This window comes from Marmota monax, unplaced genomic scaffold, assembly GCF_021218885.2.
Source record: "Marmota monax isolate L192 unplaced genomic scaffold, Marmota_monax_Labrador192_F-V1.1 WCK01_AAM20220418_F8-fsc00263, whole genome shotgun sequence".
Lineage (NCBI taxonomy): Eukaryota > Metazoa > Chordata > Mammalia > Rodentia > Sciuridae > Marmota > Marmota monax.
In genome coordinates this window covers 1,454,356-1,477,129 of record NW_026693408.1, presented here as the reverse complement: position 1 = coordinate 1,477,129, position 22,774 = coordinate 1,454,356, and the positions used below count along the sequence as shown (strand labels likewise).

At 45.2% G+C, this 22,774-nt stretch overlaps 1 protein-coding gene across 1 annotated transcript in view; it reads right to left on the bottom strand.

Moving 5' to 3' along the window:
* The window catches only part of Adamts2 (ADAM metallopeptidase with thrombospondin type 1 motif 2), a 261,665-nt gene that overhangs the window by 99,074 nt on the left and 139,817 nt on the right, over positions 1-22,774 (bottom strand). Inside the window, exon 4 of the mRNA XM_046457097.2 lies at positions 6,271-6,473. Within this exon, the coding sequence (XP_046313053.1) occupies positions 6,271-6,473 (203 nt within the window). The remainder of the gene's footprint in view (positions 1-6,270; positions 6,474-22,774) is intronic.

Genomic DNA, 22,774 nt, shown 5'->3' with positions numbered 1-22,774 from the left:
AAGACCGCAACAGAGAACTTTCTGGTGTAGAAAGCTTTAAAATGTGCATACCTGTTAACCAAGGGATCCACTTTTAGGAACTCAGTTTAAGAAGATAATTAAGGATGAGCAAAAGATTCACCTATGATGATGTAATAGTTAGTGGTCCATCTGACCTCTAAAAGGAAAATCAATTTTGTTAGATGGACATTCATATAAATAGTTATACATAGAAAGTATATTATAGTCATGTAGTGCAGTTAAAAACTGTTAAATAGTAGACAGTAATTGCTAGAAAAAAATATGGGCATACCTCTATGAATCGATTTCAATTTTGTAGCAAAAGTATTATATTGTCTGTATTAAATATAAAACATTGTAATACTTTTTAAAAATATTACTTTAAGGAAGAAAAGGATTTAAGGAAGAAGGAAGCTGAGCTTGACAGTGAGTTGGTAGGGGCGGGGAGTCCAAATACCAGGTATTGTCCATGAGGAGCTCAGTACCCTCCAGTGGGGCTGAGATGAAGAGAGGGGCAGACTGACCAGTTTTCATTTTCCATGAAAAAGCAGAATAACATGCTTTGCCCGTGAATGCAGAAAGGAAGCAGCACCTCCAGGCACTTCCCACTGCCTTGTAATCTCATCCAATTCCCTCTCCATGTCTAGAAGACCCTGGTGACTGGCCTTGATCACCTCAAGCTCCTTCTGCTGGCTGTGGCCTTTGCTTACCACACCAGTCTTTTCTCATTTCTTCAAACGTGCTGACCTCTTTCTTGCCTCAGGGCCTTTGTGCCCACCTATTCCCTCCACCTGGAACAGTTTATCTATCCCATCTCTTCCCACAATTCTGTCATTATCAGTCTCAGCTCCAGTGTTGTTTCCTGCGAACCCACTCCCTCATCTCCATCTTCCCCAACTCTTCTTTATTCTCTTTTATTTCTTCCTTGCATTTATTATTATCTGAAATGATTTCACTTGTTTTTTGCTTAAATATTGTCTCTGTCCCCTCACTCCAAGACAAGCCCATGGTAACAGGAATTGTGCCCTGTCTTGCTCACTGCAATACCCCTTACCTAATGTACAGCAGACTCCCAATAAACATTGGATATCTATGTGGATGGGAGCCAGAGGTATTAAACAGAATAAGTTGGGTTATGCTGCAATAACAAGGAATCTATCTCACCTTAGTCGCCTAACACAATTAAGGCATTGATGTGTGTTTCCTTGCTCACATCATGGTCCAGTGTTGTTTGGGTGGCTCTAAGCTGTACTGTAGCTGCACCTAATGAGACATGTAGTGCCCGAGGCTATGGTGGCAGGAAAAGAGATGAACGGCACATAGTAGCACTTAGTGATATTATATAGACCACTACAGAAAACTAGCCACATGGTCCTAAATTAGCTGCATGGGAGACTGGGCAGTGGAGGGTAAAATGTAGATATTTTATATGCCTGGATTGTCTGTGCCATACCAGGACCCTCACCCCAGCCTACGCTCTGCGCACAGAGTGATCCCAAAGGGAGACCTTCAGGTAGAAATCACCCTGGACAATGAGGGAATCTAAGAATTGCCAATGTGGCGCTATGCACCCACCCCATTCACCTCAGCCTCTCCTCTTCAGTCTATATCCTGGGTCCCCACCATTGAAACCCCTACTAGACCCTTCTCCCATAGTTCAATGGCCTTCCTCAGCAGTCATGCATGCCTGCCCTGTGGGGTGGCCCCCAAACCCTGACCCTGCCTTTTATTACAATCAACCAAATGCCGCACTTGGAATACAGCCCAGGGAAGCGACTGCCACATCTGTCCTTCTGTGTTGTTACTTTGGTTCTAGCCCTGGGAGGCCCTAAGACCAGCTGTGAACTTACATGAGGAATATGACAAGCTACTGGCCAGGCTTCCAAAGGCCACTTGGGATTTGGTTTGAGGCCCACACACCCCGTGCTGCTGTTTAATATATGATGGCTAAGTTCACGTTCAGAGAGAGGACACAGGAAGCATTCCCACTGTACACATGTCTTCCAGAACTCCACTGTCCCAACAGAGTTGACACTGGCCACCCTGGCAATTTAAATCTAAGCACAAATTAACTGCAAATAAATTACCAGTTAGGATGGCTACTATAAAAAAAAAAAAACAAGTGTTGTGCAGATGTGGAAAAGCCAGAACCCTTGTGCACTGTTGGTGGGAATATAAAATGATGCAGTGGCTGAGGAAATCAGTTTGGTGGTTTCTCAAAACGTCAAACGTAGAATTATCACATGATTCAGCATTTCCACTTCAGGGTATAGACCCCAAAGAATGGAAAACAGGACCTTGAATAGATATTCATACAGCCATGTTTGTAGCATTACTCACTACAGCCAAAAGGTGGACGCCACCCAACTGTCCATCAGTGGAGGGATGGATAGATAAAATATGGTCCATACATTCAATTTAATATTATTCAGCTTTAAAAAGGAAGGAAATTCTGGCACAAGCTCCAACATGGATGACCTTGAGGATATCATGCTACATGAATAAGCCAGTCAGAAAACAACAAATATGGCAAGATTTCACTTATGTGATGTACCTAGAGTGGTCAAATTCACAGAGACAGAGAGTAGAGCAGTGGTTGCCAGGAGCCGAGGGGAGGAAGAGGAGATGAGTAGTTAGTGTTTAATGGTACTATGGATTGGATATGAGGAGGCCCCCCAAAAATCTCATGTGTTAGTTAGTCAAGGCAGGAATGTCCAGAGATGAAATGATTACATTATGAGAGCTGTAATTTCACCAAAGGATTAATCCATTTAATGGATTTATAATGAATGGACTCCAGGATGGTAAGTGTAGGCAGATGGGGTGCACTTGGAAGAGGCAGATCATTGGGGGCCCTTGGGGATTATATCTTGTCCCTGGCTCTTTGAGCCGTCTCCCTTTCTCTCTCTCTGCTTCCTGACTGCTATCACCTGAGTAATTTTCCTCTGCCATGTCCTCTGCCATGGCATTCTGCCTCATCTTGAGTCCACAGCAAGGGAGTTGGCCTACCATCAACTCAGACCTCTAAACCATGAGCCCCCAATAAACTTTTCCTCTTCTAAGTTATTCTTGTCAGGTATTTTAATCACAGTGACACAAAGCTGACTAACACAAATGGATACAGAGTCTCCGTTCTATAAGATGAAAAGAGCTCTGGGGATGGATGGTGGTAAGAGATGCGCAACAATGTAATGCACTTAACACCACTGAACCTTAAAAATGGTGAAGATGATAATGCCTGTGTGGATATTTTATCACAACAAAAATTTAAAAATTAAAATTATGCTGGAAACATAAATTAAATTCAGTTCTTCATTTGTACCAGCCGCATTTCAAGTGCTCAAGAGCCAGTGTGGCCAGTGGCTACCACACTGGACAGGACAGAATGAGAGCACTTCTGTCACTATGGATAGCTCTTTGAGACAACAATGTTCTACATGGTCGTCCTTTTCTCAAATAGTTGTCCTTCTTCAATGCCCTTCCTCCCTAAGATTACTAAAGGGTCCTGCATGCTTTAAATCAGCCCCAAGACCACCCAAGGGTTGCACTTGTCTTATATCCTCTCTCTTCCCGGGTGTGTACGCGCTCTCAATGAGGACACAGGGTATTAATTGTCAGGGCAATGCCATGCTCCCAGCTGAGCCGAACCTTATCTCCCTTATCCACACTGTGCTCTTGCTGTGGCAGGTGGAGCTCAGCTCAGAATAGAAAAAACTCCCCCCTATCCCCTAGAGCGTCGCTGAGCCCCAGGCCTCTCTACCATGCCCCTGTTTCTCTGAAGGACTCACCGCTGTGCCTAGGACAAGTACACATTCAATGAACAGTTGCTGAATAAATAAATGCACATCTATGTGAAACAGAAAAAAAGATAAGCTCCTACTTCCACTTCTTAACTTCTTGGATTTAGCTCCCAAAATCCCTTTTTTGTTGTTCATTATGATAAAGCTCATTTTGATTTAATAATTTTTATATTTCTCATGATCCTCTAAAAACTTTGCCCATTATCCAAAACAGAGGTCCAGTTGGATCATAGGAGTGTGAATAAATACACTGAAATTCACTGCAAAACCCAGAGAAAGTTTTAGACTTCCTCCAACCAGCTCTCTATGACACAAGAACCTCCAACCAGGGAAAAGGAAGATGTGCTACATTATGTCTCAGGAAGAACTCACCTTGGATACCCCCACCTCCAGGCAGAGTCCCTGGTGGACTTCTTAAGAATGGTTCTTTGTGTGCTGTTATTAAATCAAATATTGTTGCTGTCACGTTAGCAAAACACATTCTTACCTAGAGACTGAAAAACATGTTACCTTATTTAGAGACTAAAAAATACATCCATCTCCCTTATCTCATTAAATCCTCACTACAATGCCCAAGATGGAAATTACTGGCCCATTTTAAAGATAAAAACACCAAGGCTTGGAGAACTGGGGCAGCATTCCCAATGACACACCTGGAAAAGGTGGGGCCAAGACTCTATTCCAAGCACAGTCCCACTGGGTGGGAAGGCAGTAGAATCCCTTGGGGAAGAACACATACACTGAACACAAAGATTTTATATCTACCAGTCTTATGGACTCATGGTGAAGATATCCTAACATATTGCATAATAAGTACCTAGAACAGGCTGCCACACAGCCACATATTGGAGCTAATAATTGGAGTAATTATTGTTATTATTATTACATTAAAGGAACTTTTCAAAATTAATATAAGATTAAGGGCACTCTAAAAAATAAAATGCACTGTACAAATAGAGAGGACTTTAGCACCGCTTTGCAGTTGAGAAGATTGAGGGGTGGTTGTCAATTGCTCATCTAAGGCAGGAGAGGAGGGAGGTGAACAAGAGGGCAAAAGTCTCTCCCTCCAAGGTTCAGCTCACTCACGTCCTCCCTGATGCATCTTTCATCAGCACCTTGGGGACACTGTGCCAACTGGGTTCCCAAAGGTTCACCACCTGGCCCTAGAAAGCAGAGCTGAACAGTAGGCCCCGAGAAGATCCCTCTGCCCTTTACTGCCTGCCTGGGCTGGACTTGTATTAGACCTCATTCATGATAACATTTGGCTACTTTAGAACTCCCCATCCACCCAGGCTTCCACCCCACCAACCACCAATCACCCTGTTCCACCAATCGCCCTGTTCCGCACCAACACTCCACCCTTTCAGCTCCTGTTCAAAGCCACACCCCATCCTCCCTCCCAGACCTAGGCTCTTAGCAGTGTTCAGAAGGGCCAGCCCCAGTGAGAGGGAGGGCTGAAAAGCTTAACCCAGCTTCCCCAGAGCCTGCAGTTTGAAGGCTGGGTGCCCCATGTCCCCACAGTAGCCTGATCAGGACCAAGCAGAGAGAGCAAAGGTTTCCACACCTGCATACTGATCAACATCTTGTACCTCTTAAAGGACACGAGGCATGGAATGTGTGGGGGTGACCCTGTAACTTCAACAATAAGCACACAAGAGGTACTGAGAAGACTTATGTGACACCTAGGCACCCCTATTAAACACCCCAGATTCACAGGAAGAAAGTGATTCCCTCTTTAACCTTCAGTTCTTCTGACTGCTTCAAGGACGAGCCTCTGATCAGTGTCTGTCTGTCTGTCCTCCTACCTAACACCACTCATCTCCATTTTTGGCAGAAAGTGGGCCAAAGCTCTGTCTTGAGGGCAGGCCGAATGCAGAACTATCTAGCTGGCATTGAATAAGGTCATTTTGGATTTTACCTTAAGATTATTTCTCTGTATACGGGGTAAAAATGGGAGTTCATAACCCACTTGAATCAAATGTATGAAATATGATATGTCAAGAACTATGTAATGTTTTGAACAACCAATAATAAAAATTTTTAAAAAGATTATTTCTTAGATGAAGTGAGATTTCTTTTTTAAATAATTTAAAATTTTAAAAATGGCAATCATTAAAATTTTTTTTATAAAAGATACACAAATGATTGGAGTGTGGGAAAAATTGCTTAAACTTGTAAACAGCCTTGCCAAGTCAGAATCATCCCCACCTGCGGACAAGAAGCCTGAGACTCAGGGAGGTGGATGGGATGCTCAACTTTTCTTACCTGTGGACCCAGAAAGCCTCCCTGTTGAGGATGGCCCTCGCTTCCAGCTTCAAGTGGAAAAAAATTAACAGTCTGGCACAGAAAGTTGAGCGGACTCTTCTACAGGCGCCACCTGCAGTCTAGCCCCGCCCATGATGCCCCACTCCACGCCCCCATGTCCTCGCTCTGACTCCGGCCTCGCACTAACCCACCCGGCCCCACTTACGATGTTCATGAGCGTCAGCAGGTACTTCTGCACGTGCTCCTTCCCGTGGAACTGAACCACGGAGTCGTCCACACCCAGCAGGACTTCAATGTTGTAGTCGTCATCGGCAGCGTGTCTTCGTGCCCTCCTCCTGGAGCTGTTGACCCGCTCCTCCAAGACGCCCAGCGCTTGGCTGAGGCTATCCAAGTTGCCCAGGGAGGCCCCTACAGGGATAGGACATTATCATCAGCGGCAGGCCCGGCTCACTGGGAACATCACAGCAGGACGAGACTCCACTGGATGCAGCTCAGCTCCAGCCAAGTGCCAGCAACATCATCATCATCATCAAGGGCATTGTTGCCCCCATTTAGCAGAAGAACAAACTGAGGTCTAGAGAGGGGCTGTAGTGAAATGCCAAGCTGGCTCAGACTCAGACGCGCTTAAACCAACCACCTCAGAGGCTTTAGGGCCAACTCTTTGGCCAGCACCAGGCAGTAACTACAGCCACAGTGAGGGCCATGGTGTCCTCCTAAGACTATGACAGACTGAGGAGCCCAGGGCTGGCACCCAGCATCTGAGGCCAGGAGTGTCACCTGCACTGCCAGCTCTCTCCACCCACATACACTAACACACTCCCAAAGGGCTAGCCTACTATCAAAAGGCTGATGTCCCAGGTGTCCTTGACCTCTGTGATAACTGAGGAAATGTAGGCCTCACCCCAGCAGTATGTGTTCTACATCATTTCCTCCAGCCTGGTTCCCCTCCAAGAGCTTTCTGCTCAGTCCTCCACTAAAGGGACCAGGTAGATGTCCCCCACCCCACTCTTAAGTCAGCTCCTGGTGCTCGATGAATTGTGCAGGGACCAACACGAGCTCCTCATGACAGCTCCCCACAGCAGGCCCTGACCTCCTGCCCCTAAAGAGTTAGCACAGGCAATGAGCAGCAGCCTGGTCGGGGTGAGGGCCTGAGGGGTCTCAGCTACAAGGTCCAGGACCTGGAGCTCCTTCAAGTTCAGGGCCTCAGATGGTGTCCCACTGTCTGCAAAGCTGTGGCTTCTGCCTTTGTTCCCATCTACTTCCCCACTGGGTCTAAATGTCACCCTGGACCAGTGCTCCAGTTCTCAGCCCTCCCCTGCCCTCACCTCTTGGGGTCACAGCCAGACTGACGAGGCCAACCGTCAGCATTGATGGCAGCTGCAGACCACACTGTATGCTGCCCACTGAGTCCCCGTGCCACTGTCTTGGAAGCCCCATCCCTTTCACCCCTGCCCTGCTGCACAGGTCTCTGTCCAAGCCAGGTTGTATTTCTCAGTGGCACTCAGTGATTCCTGCCCTGAGAAGAACCAGAGACGCAGGTGACATCATCAACACTGAGGGTGATGTCCAGGCCCTAGCTTTAGCTAGAGTGGGTATCAAGAGCCCTGCTCAGCTGTTGACATCCCTGAAACATTGTCTATAAAGAGTCTTCCAGAACAACTCTGTCACTTATCCCTATCGCCTCTTATCTACCACTTTCCCCAGACAGGTATGGCCATTCCTTCCATGTCAAGGTGGCACAAGACAGGCTCTGGAGGTGGAACCAGGCCTCTGAAGGGGAACTTGGCCACTCAGGGAGATGTGAGGCAGCCTGGTTCGGGGGTCCACTCCCCCAAATTGAACCCAGTATTCATCTCCTCAAAGAGTGCAACAGGCATCTTCAGGACAAATTACTGTCCCCATTTGACAGATGAGGAGACTGACAGAACCCCAGCATGGCTGACTCTCTGCCAGAAGCTCTTTCCTTAAACTCTGCTTCCTGCTTCAGACAAGATGAACTGACTTAGTCAGAGGTACGTCTGCAGCTTGGTTGTGGGCGAGACCAAGAATGAAAAGAGAGGAGGTAAGAAGCAAAGGTGCTGGCTTTGACTGGAAAAAGAACAAGTTGGGGCCAGGACTGAGCAGCTGCTGCTTGGGTTCCCATGCCTTCTTGGGTCCTTGGAGTCCCGGCACAATCCACATACATGTGCAGGCACACACCTACATGCACGTACACACACATGTGCACACAATGCAAGCACACACAGACATACACACGTTGGTGCTGCCCAGGGCTGTGCCAGGGTCAGGGGAGGGGCTGGGAGCCCTGCAGGCAGTGCCCGTGCAGAGCTCAGTGCTCCACTCAGCTGCCTGAAGATGATTCAGGGCCATCCCTGCTGCTCCCAGAGGAGATGCTGGGGACTTAAACCTGACAGAAGAATTGAGGGATTGCTCCTCTATTTTTATACATTTATTTCTTTGCATTTTCAACGAGCAGGGACAGCTCACCTTCAGAACCACCTTGGGAAACAGAAAGATGGTAATTTCCATAGAAAAAGTCTTTCCCTGGGGAAGAAGCTGGACATTCCCTTCTGCCCCTATCAAGCTAAGGGTCATGCATGGGCAGCCCCTAGGGGCAAAACCAGACCACAGAGGTGCTCATTAAGACCGTGTGGTATTTTAAAAATCCCTTATTGGGGGGAGGGGGGAATGCCTTATTTAGTTGACAGTATTTGAAAATTGGGAGATTTCACATTAAAAACAAGATAGAATATCCAGTTTCTCTTGAGGAATTTGGAGATGAAGCCACCCCAGTGTAACCCAGGGCTGTGAATTGAGGACCATGTCTGGAGATAGGACTCACAGGGCCACTTACCTGCCACCCCTGATGACCTCCTGGCTCCAAAAGACCTCAGAGTGTGCTCTCCTGATCCTAACCCCTGGGTCACTATATAGTATCCCCTTCAGATATCCCTTAAAGGAGGGCACAGGGCCACCCTCAGGTCAGAACTGGGCTAAGGCTAGTCTTGAAGCTGCTTCTGTCAAGGAGCATAGTTTCTAACTAAACTGTATGTTATAGGTCCACTCAAAGCAGTGGGGTTTTTAAAAAAAGATGTTTTAGAAACGCCAAGTTCACCTTAAACATAGTCATTTTTGTCATCATTATTCTCATCATGATCATTTTGGGGGTGCCTTGGACATTATATTATAGAACACTCTCCTTCCCTCCTTCCCCAGCTCCTGTGGACAAGCCCCAAGGCCCAATGGCAAAGCAGGTAAAGACAGAAAGACAGGACCCCTGAGGTCAGCAGGTGAGAGCAGCAGGGGGGGAAAGCCTGGCCAGGTAGTCTGGTCCCTGGAAGTCTCAGTCTCATTCAGGACACAGGGAGCAGCCCCAAAGTCAGTAAGGTCTGTTGTGCCCCAGGCCTGGGGGTACATGAGCCTGGTCCAGCTGTTCTTCTCTGTCCCCGTGGGACCTGGTAGTCAAGCTCCCCACAGCAGGCACATTCTGCCTCATCAATCCTGGGTGCCACCTCAACTTTCCCCACATGGGCTTGACCCTAAAGCCCAGGATGCCTGTCTCTCACAGGATTCCTGCTGCAGGGAGCTCTGGCCAGCAGCAAGCTTCTGCATGGTCCTGGATCGGCTTCCTAGTGATATCCTTGACCTTCACGTTGGCCTTTGGGACCTGCCCACATGTGCTGGGTTGCCTGCCTTGTCTAAAGACCTCTGCTAGACTTGTTCCTTCAAGGCCCGGTAAAGCAGACTCTTTGCCACTATCTCTGACTTCCCTGGGAGCTCCCATGAACTTGCAGCCTAGGCCTGCTAAACCACAGTGACCCAGAGCTCACACGGCCCTTTTCTCCATCCTGCATTACTGAGCCAGCTGAATAGTGAGCTGTCAGTCCTGCCCATCTCCTGCTGAGGCAGGGGATGCTGCTGCCTTCAGTCTCACTTCTCTGTGCAGCTACCTCCAGAAGGAGAAGTCACTGGACCTGGCAGGCTGAGTCTCTCCTAAGGGAAGGGTCTGTCATAGTATAATATTTTTCATTTTATTTTTTAAAAAAATATTTTTAGTTGTTGATGCCTTTATTTTATTTATTTATATGTGCTGCTGAGAATTGAACCCAGTGCCTCCCACATGCTAGGCAAGTGCTCCACCACTGAGCCACAACCCCAGCCCCAGTATCCTATCTTTTAATTGGGTAACTGAAAAGATGTTTAGTTCCTGGCATTCCCTGTGCTTGGAGACACTTCCAGATGGCAGCTGGGGCTCTGTTTGCTCATGTCTTGGGCAAGAGACACACAGCAGGAGGCATATCCAAGAGCCATCCTCAGTTTTAGAGTTTCTAGAATGGAAAAGAAAGGCTCTGTCAAGGAGCCGATCAACAGACTGTGGAGAAGATGTATTGAAGAAAAGCAGGGTTCCTGTCCAGGGAAGCCCAAAGCAAGTGCCACCTAGGGAAATGGGTGGGTCACGGCTGCCAAGCTAATTTATAGCCCCATACAACTAAGGGTACTGCCTGCCCCCCTGAGCTAGTGGGCTGAGGGCTATATCTGTCAGTATCCTGGGAACCTCAGTGTCCAGGTCTCTGGAGCAAGGGCATATGCATAGCTCTTCACAGTGATGAGACTGTCACCTCCAATAGCCATTTGACTTGCACACTAACGAGGAGGATCCTTATCGTTCTAGTGGTGCTATGGTTAGGATGTGGCTTGTCCCCCAAAGGTTCAGAAATGGGAAGCTTATTCTCAGTAATATTACTGAGATGGTGGAAACTTTAAGGGATTAACTCAAAAGAGGGGTCAGGTCTCAAGGAACTGGATTAGCTCCCCAGAGAACAGGTTGTTATAAAAGAGTGATCTTGGACCCTGCCTGTCTCTTGCTTCCTTTCTTGCCATGCAGTCCTTCCCGCTCACACTTACATGTTCCTGCCATTGTGATGCCAAATGCTATGTTATGACACAGCTAGGGGGAGGTGCCTTGTCAGGATGCCAGCACCATATTGTTTGAACTTTTCTGCCACCATAATAGTGAGCAAAAGAAACCTCTAATCTTTATGCATTAGCCAGCATCAAGTATTTTGTTACAGCAATACAAAATGGTCTAAGATAAGCAGTAAAGAAATAGAAGAATAGAAAGATCAAGTGACTCTCAAACCACAGTGTTAGAAAGGAGGAACCAGGACCTGGCCCAGGCCAGAATGCAACATTCATTATTCTTTCCCTCCAAAGAATAATGGAATAATGATAATTTTATATATATATGAACAGCAGGGCAGGACATTGCAATGAGAATGTACTTGCCATAGTAAACTATGGGTATATTCCCCAACGTTATTAACATGGCCCAGAGCAGTCCTGAAACAGGGGTTGGTTTAGGGGAAACCAAAATTGGTAGAAACAAGAAAATTGAGCCTGGAGAAGAGAAAATCTGGGGCTTGAGACTACAGGCTCAGCAGCATCATGTGGCGGGTGCTAGCTCTACAATGTCAAAGGTATCTGGTATTTGCCAGCCCATGTGAAAGGCCACACCCACACCTTTGCTGGGCTCACCTCTGGAATACTCTTTCTGCTGCTGCTATTGCTTCTGCCTAAAGTTAGCTGCCCCCCAGGCCCAAGAGGAGCCCCCCAAAAGGGCCATAGGGAATAACCCCATAGATTGTGGTGCAAAACCTCACTATCTCCCCCCTGCACTGGGCTCAGAGCCTTGAAAGACAGGGGCATACTTGGTCCCTGCTGTAGTTTGGATCTGCAGTATCCTCCGAAGGCTAATGTGTTCAAGGCCTGGTCACCAGACTGTGGCACTACTGGGAAGTGGTGGAACCTTTAGGATGTGGTGCCTAGTGAAGAAAGTTAGGTCATTGGAGTTGAGCCCTTGAATGGGACATTGGGACTCCTGGCCTTCCTGGATTTCTCTTTGCTTCCTGGGTGCCATGAAGTGATCAGGCTCCAGGAGCTCCCACCATGATGCACTCAGCTGCCAAAGACCCAAAGCAACAGGGCCAAGGAACCATGGACTGAAACCTCTAAAACCATGAAGTGAAATAAACTTTTCTTTTCAGAAGCTGTTTGTCTCAGGTATTTTGTCATAGTAGCGCAAAGCTGATTAACACAGTTCTCATGTGCTTCCTCCACAGACTTCTTTGACACTCTAGGGAACAACCAGGTGATAGGGGAAGACTGTACTGTCCTTTCCCCAGGGAATAACCTGCCCTTCATTTCTTCCATCCTTCAGGTATCTGCTAAAATGTCACTTTCTCAAGGAGGTCTTCCCTCATTTCATCCTTAATTAAAATAGTCCCCTCCCCCAAATCCTCTCTGATAGCCTCCTGTTCGCTTCCTCATGTAATGAGCCATTGTGTGAGATTGTGCATTAACTGCCTCCTCCATCTTGGATGGAGCACCCTAGAGGACAGAGGTCATAGGATCAGGTGTGCCTCAGTTTTCCTAGTGACCCAACAGGTAACCTCAGGCCTGTGAGGGGTAGAAGCCATGGCAGGGGGAGGCAGTCAGAACACAGGGACCAGCAGAAGGAAGGGAGGGGTCCTCCCAGGAGCTGAGAGATGGTCTGAAAGAAGAGGCAGGTGCAAACAGGACCAGGAAGGCCAGAAAGCCGGTAGGAGAAGCAGGAGCCAAAATGTGGTGACAGGTAGAGAAATAGGAACTGGAAGGAAATCCAGCTATAAATTACTTGCACAAGGCATAACGAAGATAAAATGACCAGGAGGATTTAAAACAAATGAAGCGAAGAAGCATATGCCATGTAATTGCCAATGAAAAGAAACCAGGCATTATAATAATATTCATGAGATAAATTTAATTTAAGGCATTCAAGGGAACAGACGGCCAAGGCAAACAGTTCCTGGAGAAGACAGGAGAGTCAGGAAACCTGATGCTCCTAGCAGAGTTTCAAATGGACACAAGGAGAAATGGACAAGGCCACAGTTAAATGTGCACTTTAATACACTGATTCCAGAAAACAACAGATGAATTGGACAAAACATTAAATAAGGAGGTAAAAGATTTGAACTAATAAGACAATCTAGTGTTTAAAACCCCAAACCAGAAAACATGCCCTTTTCATGCATGCATGAAATAAGTTCCAAATCTGACTTCACTTTATGACACAAAGAAAACTCAAAACTTGTATTCACAATCAGTAACACTGAGATAGAATAAAAAATAAGAAAATTTAAGCTCCTTGAAATCCTAAATGCCAGAAATTTAAAACACAGTTGTAGTCTAGATGAAGTAGAAATTCCTATTGTTGGCTCAGGTAGAGAACCCCCGTAAACTCACAAGAAACTGAAAAAGTAGTCAAAGGAAAGCCTAGAAGATTTTATTAAAAAGTTTTATAAAACCTACAAGGAATAGTACTTTTCATCTTATGTAAAATGAATATATAAAGATCAACACCTTTCTTGTATATAGCAATAACCACCTACAAAACAAGGTGTGTAGAAAGGGTTTGTCATCTATAGCAACAATCACCACTCCCCGCAAATACCCAGGAATAAGTAAAAAATGGAGGATGCATACAGGCTACGAACAAAATAATATAGACTAAAACTCCACAAAAATACAAAGGAAGAACTCAGAAAATGGAGACACAATGACATGATCATGAACTGGAAGTTGATTCTTCCAAATTAATCTAGAAATGTAACACAATCACCATCAAAAAAAACTGTTAAACTCCAGCAAAGTAATTCCAGAGTTCACCTGGAAGACAACACATGTGAGATGAGCCAGAAAAGCACTGAAAAAGAATAACAATAAGGGAATATTTGTCATTCAAATTAACAGGACATAATATAAAATAACATTAATTAGGATATTATGATGCTGGTGTCATGAAAGACAACAGCTCAATGGAACTGAGTAAAAATTCCAAAAACAGGTACAGACATATGGGAGACTTTGGGGTGAAAATGACAGATTGAACACATACATCCCATTTAGCTCCTGCCTGGAACCACATGAAAACTTTAGCCAAGTCATTTTTTTTTTTTTAAGAAACACCTCTACGAGGACAGAGAGAACAGCAAAAGAAGTAATAATAGAAAGTGTTTGAGGCTGGAAAGCCGAGGCACTTCCCATGGGAATGAACTTGGTGTATCCAAGAAAGCTGAATCCCAAGCTGGCAGGGAGGAAATCAAGACTCTTCCAGTTTGCATCACAGAATATTCCAAAGGTTCCAGAACTGATGCACTAAAGAACATCTAGAAGTGGGGCTGGAGGGTGGGTTGAAATAAGTAGGACTAGTTGAAGGCTAATGCCAAGTTAATTTCCTGAATCTAAGTCCCTCTTCTGCCCAGGTGTTGCAGTACTTCTCTCCTAACAAGGCTGAAAATAAGGTTTCTAGGCTATAGGCACCAGGTGTAGTAAAGAGGGCTACAGTACCATATCAGAAATGGGAAGAATGAACAAATCCTGAGGCAACAGCCCACTTCCCCTGTTATTCCCAGAAAACATGGGTGTGTTCAGGCCTTTACCCACCCCAGGCCAGAAGACTAGAAGGGTCTTCTTTAGGAAATATGATCAACCAAAGACCAAGAGGCAGTATCACTGTGCCCTCTGTTTGCACACACTGGGCTTCCAGTCACCACTTTTGTTGCACACACTTTACACATGAGCAGTCAACTGTCTGATGGAAGTCTCCAACATTACAGATGGAGGCCAAGGAGAAGCAAAATAAAGAGGAAACAGAGATTGTACAAGAAAGTGGAGAAATGTATTATCAGTGTTCTCTGAAAGGTAAAAGAAGACGTTATATCCATTAAGCAAGATTGGAAGGAGAAGAGAAGGAGTCTTTGAAATGAAAAGTATTTCAGCAGAAATGAAAAACTCAATGGAAGGACTGAGAAAAGAAAGTAAAACAATAAGACAAAGAATTTAACAATTAGGAAATATCAGAAATGTATCATCCTGGGAAGAGAGGTTCCATGAAGAGAGACAGAAATTATTAGAGAAATTAGTCAAGAAAATTTCCCTTAACTGGAAGATGTTCTCAGATTGAAAAGATACAACTAGTACACAACATAATAGAGCAAAATAGACCCAGGTCATTATGAAATATCAGAACATAAGTCCACAAACATAGAAGATAAGAGGAGGGAATAAGCAGGTTACAGAAGAGGTGGCAGACGAAGAATTGGAATCATAATGGCTTAGATTTCACAAAAATAGCATAAGAAGTAGAAAAGAAATGGATTGAAGTCTTCAAAATTCTGAAGGAAAACAATTTCCTAATTGCAGTTTAATACACAGACAAATTTTTAATCAAGTATAAAAAGGGAATAAAGACATTTATTTACAGACATGTAAGTTCTCAGGATATTTACCTGTCAACACTCCTACTAAAAAAAGCTATGAAGAGCTGGGTGTGGTGGCACATGCCTATAATCCCAGCAGCTCAGGAGGTTGAAGCAGGAGGATCAAAAGTTCAAAGCCAGCCTCAGCAACTTAGTGAGGCCCCAAATAACTCAATGACATCCTGTCTCTTAAAAAAAGGAGGGGCTGGGATGTGGTTCAGTGGTTAAGCACCCCTGGGTTCAATCCCCAGTTCCAAAAAAAAAAAAAAAAAAAGCTATGAAGGATGTAGTCCATCAAAAGAGGTGACCAAGAAAGAGTAAGACATAAGATATAGGAAACAACAGACCCAGCACAGGAGAAACAAAAAGAAAACCCCTTGAATGATTGATAATAAAAGGAGATCCAATCCTAGATGACAGCCTTGCCCCAGATGTGGAGGGCAACTGAGTCAGGTCCCAAAGGAGGCAACTGACAGCTGTTTATCACAGTATTGTGTAGGTTGGAGGAGGCTGGAAAAAACTCTGGACATTACAAATAGATAGGGAAGTAGCAAATACAGTGGGTACACTCCACACAGTTCTCCACAGAGTTAGGAGTTTGAAATCTTCACATATGGATGAATCTTAAAAACAAAGGTTTTAGTGCAAAAGATAAGAAACAAAATTAGAGGCATCACAATTTATTTCAATAAAAAAAAGACATGGTCTCAAGGAAGCAGCACTCATTTTGCAAAACTTTACACTAACAAAAGGATACTATTGGATCACCTTAGAATGGTTGCTCATTGCAAGGGAAGAGAAGAAGAAAAAGAGAGGATTGTGTTTGTATGGTGTTAGGACAAGCAGTTAGAGTTAGTAGATCAAATTCTTTTTTTAATTTATTGTTTGTTAGTTCTATCAGTTATACATGACAGCAGAAAGCTTATCTACTCAATGTACACAAATGGAGCACAACTTTTCATTTCTCTGGCTGTACACAATGTAGAGTCGAACCACATGTGCAGTCATACGCGTACCTAGGGTAATGATGTTTGTCTCATTCCACCATCTTTCCTACCCCCATGCTCCCTCCCCTTCCCTCCCTCCCCTTGACTCCATCAAAGTTCCTCCATTCTTCTCCCCATACATACACACCATTATGGATCAGCATCCACTTATCAGAGAGAACATTAGAACTTTGGGGGATTGGCTTACTTCACTTAGCAGGATATACTCCAACTCTATCCATTTACCTACAAATGCCATAATTTTATTCTCTTTTAATACTGAGTACTAATCCATTGTGTATATATAGCTATTTATCTATTGTGAGTTGTGCAACTATAAACATTGAAGGGGCTGTGTCCCTGTAGTATGCTGTTTTTTAAGTCCTTTGGGTATAGATTGAGGAGAGGGATAGCTGGGTCAAATGGTGGTTCCATTCTAGTAGATCAAATTCTGACCTCACTCTTTATGCAAAAATAAATAAATAAATAAATTCCAGGTGGATCAGCATTATGATTTGGGTGTGGTACGACTGTTCTCCTATTTCTTAGGCATAAGGTATTTCTTGTGCAACCCCTTGATTTCTCTGAAGAGAATCATTATAAAAGGAGCAAGTGTGGCTCCACTGTTCTCTTTCCCTGTTGATTCAAGAAATTATCATGTGCTTGTTCCTGGACACAATCCTATCATTGTTGTCTGCTACGATATGCCATAGCTAAGAACTGGGCACTTGCCAGCACTACACCTTTAAACTGCCAAAACTTTGAATGAATTTTTCTTTTCAAAGTTAACGTCTCTGGTATTCCGTTACAGTAATATGGGATGATTAGAATCAAGTCATAGAAGTACTAGAAGAAAATGTAGCTAAGTGGTTTTTTATGATTGATGCTAGGCAGGTTTGGGACTCCCAAGTCTAGTGCTCTTTTCCTGTCCCCTCTTTGCCCCTTGCCTGTGAGCCATTCTGTACTCCCCAGGTCTCTGCTGGCTGAGCAGAATGGATGGGTATCTGGGCAGGCTTTATGCGGTACCTTCTACACAGACAGAGTGAGGTACCATGCTGCCCTCACAACCCATCAACCATGTGGAGGAGAACAAACTATTTTCTCTTCCCTAGGGTCAAGAGTCTCTGAAGCTTAAATTCTTCTAAGTGCTGACAGGAACCCTTCAAAAAAGGGGTTGGAAGAGAGGCTGGCTAAACTAGACTTAAGGTCATGATATTAGGAAAAAGCCCAGACTAAAACTCCACATAGTCCCTTTTTCTGACAACCACTAACAGGGCCCTGCAGGCGCTGCTGGACAGGTCCTGCGAGACCCAAATCCCAGGCACCAGCAGCCCCAGGGAGCACACACTGGGGCCCCCCACCAGGTCATCTGGAGGAAGGTCACTCCTCATTTGTTAACATCCAAGAGACAATAACTCCATGACTACAAATTCCCCTAAAGATGATCATTAAGATAAAATATGGTTACGTAGAAGCATAATTAGGACAAGCCAAGAGGCCCGGCTTGGCAGCATGCAGGCTCTTTGGAGACTCTGGGAAGCAGAAAGCAGTCTCAGCCCCACGGGGGCCATCAGTGCAGAGTCCCACTGGTGAGTTTTATTAAAAGAAGCTCATTATGATTATTTCATCCCAGCCTTTATAACTTTATTACGGAATCTGAATTAATTTTTGCAACTCCAACAGACGCTGCTCACCCAGTGTCATTTTTATGACTCAAGGTGGAAGACAGGAGCAGAGAGGGGCTTCTAGAGCGCAGGGAGGGGCTCCGGAGTGCTCATCTACAGGACCCATCAGTAGCAACTGCACCGAATCTGAGACAAGAATCGAAAGTACCATGAATTACCCCACAATGGCTGCCCCAGTGGCCCTCTTGAGTCCCAGGCTGCTTCCATTCCCAGAGCTTTCTTGGGTTGGGGGATGGGACAGCTCTGGAGAAAAGGAAAGAAACTTCCCCTGCCTCCTGTCTCAGATGGTCCTCAGAACATGCCTCCCAGGTCCAAGGGCCGAAGGATGCTCCTCACTTGCCCTGGACTCATGCAACATAGTAACCTCCTCCTTTCTGGGTGCTGGACCTTGATTTTCTTTTGGCTAATGACTATCTCCTGCTGCCAGCCCAGATGATTCAGGGAAGTCAACCCTATTGAACCCCCAGCTCCAGAAGTGCCCCCGTGGCCCAGCCAGGCCAATGAAACCCGAGTCCATTTGCTGAAGTATAAGGGTACATTCTCTCTCTCTTTTCTCTCTGCTGGGTTTGCTAAGATGGGACAGTGTAGTTCCTGAGCTGTGAGGTGGCTCCTTTTCCCATAAGAAGCAGAACTGAGAGAGGAAGACAGCAACACCAAGTGCCCGTGCTAGTCCGCCAGTGGTTGACTGTGTCCATCAGAGGTTCATGTCCTGGAAGCTTTATCCCATTGTGGTGATGTGAGAGGTGATAAAATGTTAAAGAGATGGGATCTAGTGGAAAATGTCTAGGTCACTGGGAACACAGACCTCAGAAAGCATAACACAGTCAATCAGGACACAGGTTAGTTCCCGTGACACCAAGTTGTCACAGATGAGCAAGCTGGGACCCTGAATCCCTCTGGCTTCCTGTATCACCATGTGATCTCTTCTCCAAGTGCTCCAACCTTTGTGATGTGACACCCTTGTCAGAGGCTGGACAGTTGGGGGCCATCCAATCTTGCAATCTTTCAGCATACAAAACTGTGAGCTAAATAATTCTCTTTCTTTATAAACAACTCAGCCTCAGGTGTTTTTGTTACAGCAACATAAAATGCACAAAAAACAGCTAGTGATGCCATTTAGGTCCCCAAATCCAGCTATGGCAGAAGTTGATACATCTCTGGAACTTTCAAGTTCCTTGAGTCAAGTCACTTGCCTTCTGCCTCTTGCAACCATGAGAGTTCTAACAAGATCCTGCGCAGACAGACAAAATCATGTACACTGGAATTGATCTGACACCACAACTTGGTTCTGTAGCCAGAGCACCCTGAGACTCTCGAGGGATCTGACATTCCACTTGCTTCTATCCTACACCTCCTACTTTCTGGAGGGACCCAATGTGGAGCAAGGGGAAAACTTGCTGTGTCTGTGGCCCAGGGAAAGAGGCCAGGTTCTGGTTCAGTCCCCAGATACAGGTCCTTGGGAGTGATGCGACAGTGGCCCCATGTTGAGAGCCACAGCCGAAGGGGCCCCAGCAAACTTCCAGCTGCCAGCAAACTTCCAGCTGCCGGCTGATGATTGGCTCACAGCGGCCCCAGCAACATCTAGCTGATTGGCTCCTCGGCCCCAGCAACATCTAGCTGATTGGCTCCTCTGCGGTGATGCTCATTGGGCTGTTTCCCTGCCCTTTCAGACCACGGAGCTGCTCATTGGGGGACTTTTTTGGCTCCGCCCATGTGACCCAGCCAATCGGCCTCAAGAGCAGGAGGATTGTGGGAGGTGGAGAGAAGCTTGTGTGGGAGAGAGAGGCTTGTGGAAAGCCGGTGGTGGCAGTTGAGGCTCTGAGGGTTTTTCCTGAGAGGCTGTTTTGTTTGGCGTGTGTGGTTCTAAAAATAAAGTTAGTTTCTTTTGACAAGTGGCTCCTGATTGTGCCCAGCCAGACTGCGGCATTTTGTGGCTCGCACGGGGAGCGACTGAGGGTAAGTGAACTGCTCGCCCCTGAGGGCAGGGGGAGAGGATGGGTAGCCATTTTAAGATTCTTCTTTTGTTATTTTGTTTCACTTTTGTTTTAAGTTGCCTGTCCCTGGAGATGTGTAAGATGGAAGAAAAACCGCTCACATCTGAGGAACAGATAGGGAGAAAGGACGGATGGACATTTCAGGAGGCTATTATAATGATTTTGTGTTGTTCCAATTTTGTTTCACTCAGTTTCAGTTTTGTTAGGCATTATCTTGTTGGGTTGTATTATAGTAGAAATACGGGATCAGAAATTAGTAAAAAACAAACTGAAAGAGTGTTAAGTAAATTGTTAGAGGAAGGAGGCATCTCAGTAAAATCAAGAACAATCAGGGCATACGTTGATACAATACAAAAATGTAGCCCATGGCTTTTTAAGGAGGAGTTGTTAAATATATCACAATGGAACCATCATGGTGAAGATTTAAAAAGAATAGAAAAGAAAAGCCCAGGGACTCTGCCAGTTGGCACATTGCCATTGTGGACGTTCATATCTTGTTTGCTTAGTCCAAAGCCTTCAGTTCAGACAATGGTAGAGGAAGAAGAAGACATAATGATTCAAGTAAAAGAGAAGGTCTCTCAAGTTAGTCAGACAGAGGAAAAGATTCAAGTAAAAGAGAAGGCCTCTCAAGCTAGTCAGACAGAGAAAGAAACTGTAAAACAGAAAAAGCCATCAGGGGGAAAGTTACAACAGGAGACTGCTACTAACACCTTTCTATCACCAGAGGACGTAAGTGTCCAACTAACAAGGCCACCTCCATATGCTGGGAGGTCCCCAACCCCCGCAGTTGATAGTTGGGATCCTGAGACAAGATCTCAAATATTAACATGCCCTGTATTTGAGGCAGGAGGGCAGCGATTTTACCAAGTTTTAAATTTCAAAACAGTGAAGCAGCTAAAAGAGGCTGTAACAACCTATGGTCCTCAAGCACCCTTCACTGTAAGCATGGTCGAATCCATTAACAACTTGAACATGACGCCAGCAGATTGGGCTAATATGTGTAAAGCTGTGCTAAATGGAGGACAATACCTGTTATGGAAGGTTGCCAATGAGGAATTTTGCAAGGAGACGGCTAGGCGAAATGCAGCAGCTGGTTATCCTCAGAGAAATCTAGATATGTTGTTAGGAAAGGGACCTTATGAGGATCAGCAGCAACAAATTGCATATGATCCTGGTGTATATGCACAAATTGCTGCAGATGCAATTAAGGCATGGAAGACTTTACAAGGACATGGAGGTTTACAAGGTCAATTATCTAAGGTAATACAAGGAGCTAATGAACCTTATGCTGAATTTGTAGATAGGCTTATTCAAACAGCTACCAGAGTTTTTGGGAATACAGAACAAGCAATGCCATTACTAAAACACCTGGCTTATGAGCAAGCGAATCGTTGGTGCAGAGATATCATTAGACCATGGAAACATGAAGATTTAAACACATATATTAAATTATGTAGAGACATTAATGAACAAGAGCAAGTCGTGGCAGCTGCAGTAAAACAGGCTTTAGATGCCAGAGACATTAATGAACAAGGGCAAATTGTGGCAGCTGTAGTAAAACAGGCTTTAGATGCCAGGCCAAGAACATGCTACAATTGTGAACAAACAGGACATTTTAAAAGGAATTGCCCCATAACAGGAGAATTTAACAAAACTAGGTATCAAAGGAGTAGAATACCAGGTATTTGCCCACGATGCCGTAGAGGGAGACATTGGGCTAATGAATGCCGTTCTCAAACCACCATAGAGGGTACTCCATTATCAAAAAACGAACAAGGACCAGGTGTTTATCCACGATATCGTGGAGAAAGGCATCGGGCTCCATTGCCAAAAAATGGACAGGGGGGCCCAATGCTCCGGGGCCCAAAACCACAAATATACGGAGCACTGGAGGAACCCAGCAACCCCATCAGGGTAGTGCCCAGGACACATTGTCCATTAAATCCCTCATCAGACAAACCAGAGGGAGCACAGGGTTGGACATCTGCGCCTCCGCCAGAGCAGTACTAACTCCAGAGATGGGAGTTCAAATCATTCCCACAGGGGTGAAAGGACCTCTTCCCAAAGGAACAGTAGGCTTATTATTGGGACGCAGCTCTTCTACTCTAAAAGGACTTATGATAAGTCCTGGGGTAATTGATCCCGATTATGAAGGTGAAATAAAAATTATAGCCAGTTCTCCAAAGGGTATATCAGTAATTTCACCAGGAGATAGAATAGCACAGTTACTAATAATACCCAGCCTACATGATAAATTTTCCAGTCGTACTGTAGAAAGAGGTTCCAAGGGATTAGGCTCCACAGGTGTAGATTGGGCTATGCTTTCTTTAAATTTAGATTCTCGCCCCATGCTAAAACTAAATATTCAAGGACATGAATTTAATGGGCTACTGGATACAGGTGCAGACCTTAGCATCATCTCTCATCAAGAATGGCCAAAACATTGGCCATTACAACAAGCCACTCAAACGCTTCGAGGCCTAGGAGTGGCAACTAATCCCCATAGAAGTGCAATGGTATTAGATTGGAAGGATCCTGAAGGATGTGAAGGAACTATACAGCCATATGTATTGGATCATCTTCCCGTAAATTTATGGGGACGAGATGTCCTAGATCAATTAGGTTTGACATTAACAAATAACATCAACCAAAATGCACACACTATTATGACTAGACAAGGTTTTAGGAAAGGAAAAAGATTAGAAAAACAAGAACAAGGTATAGCAGCACCAATACAAATAGATCAAG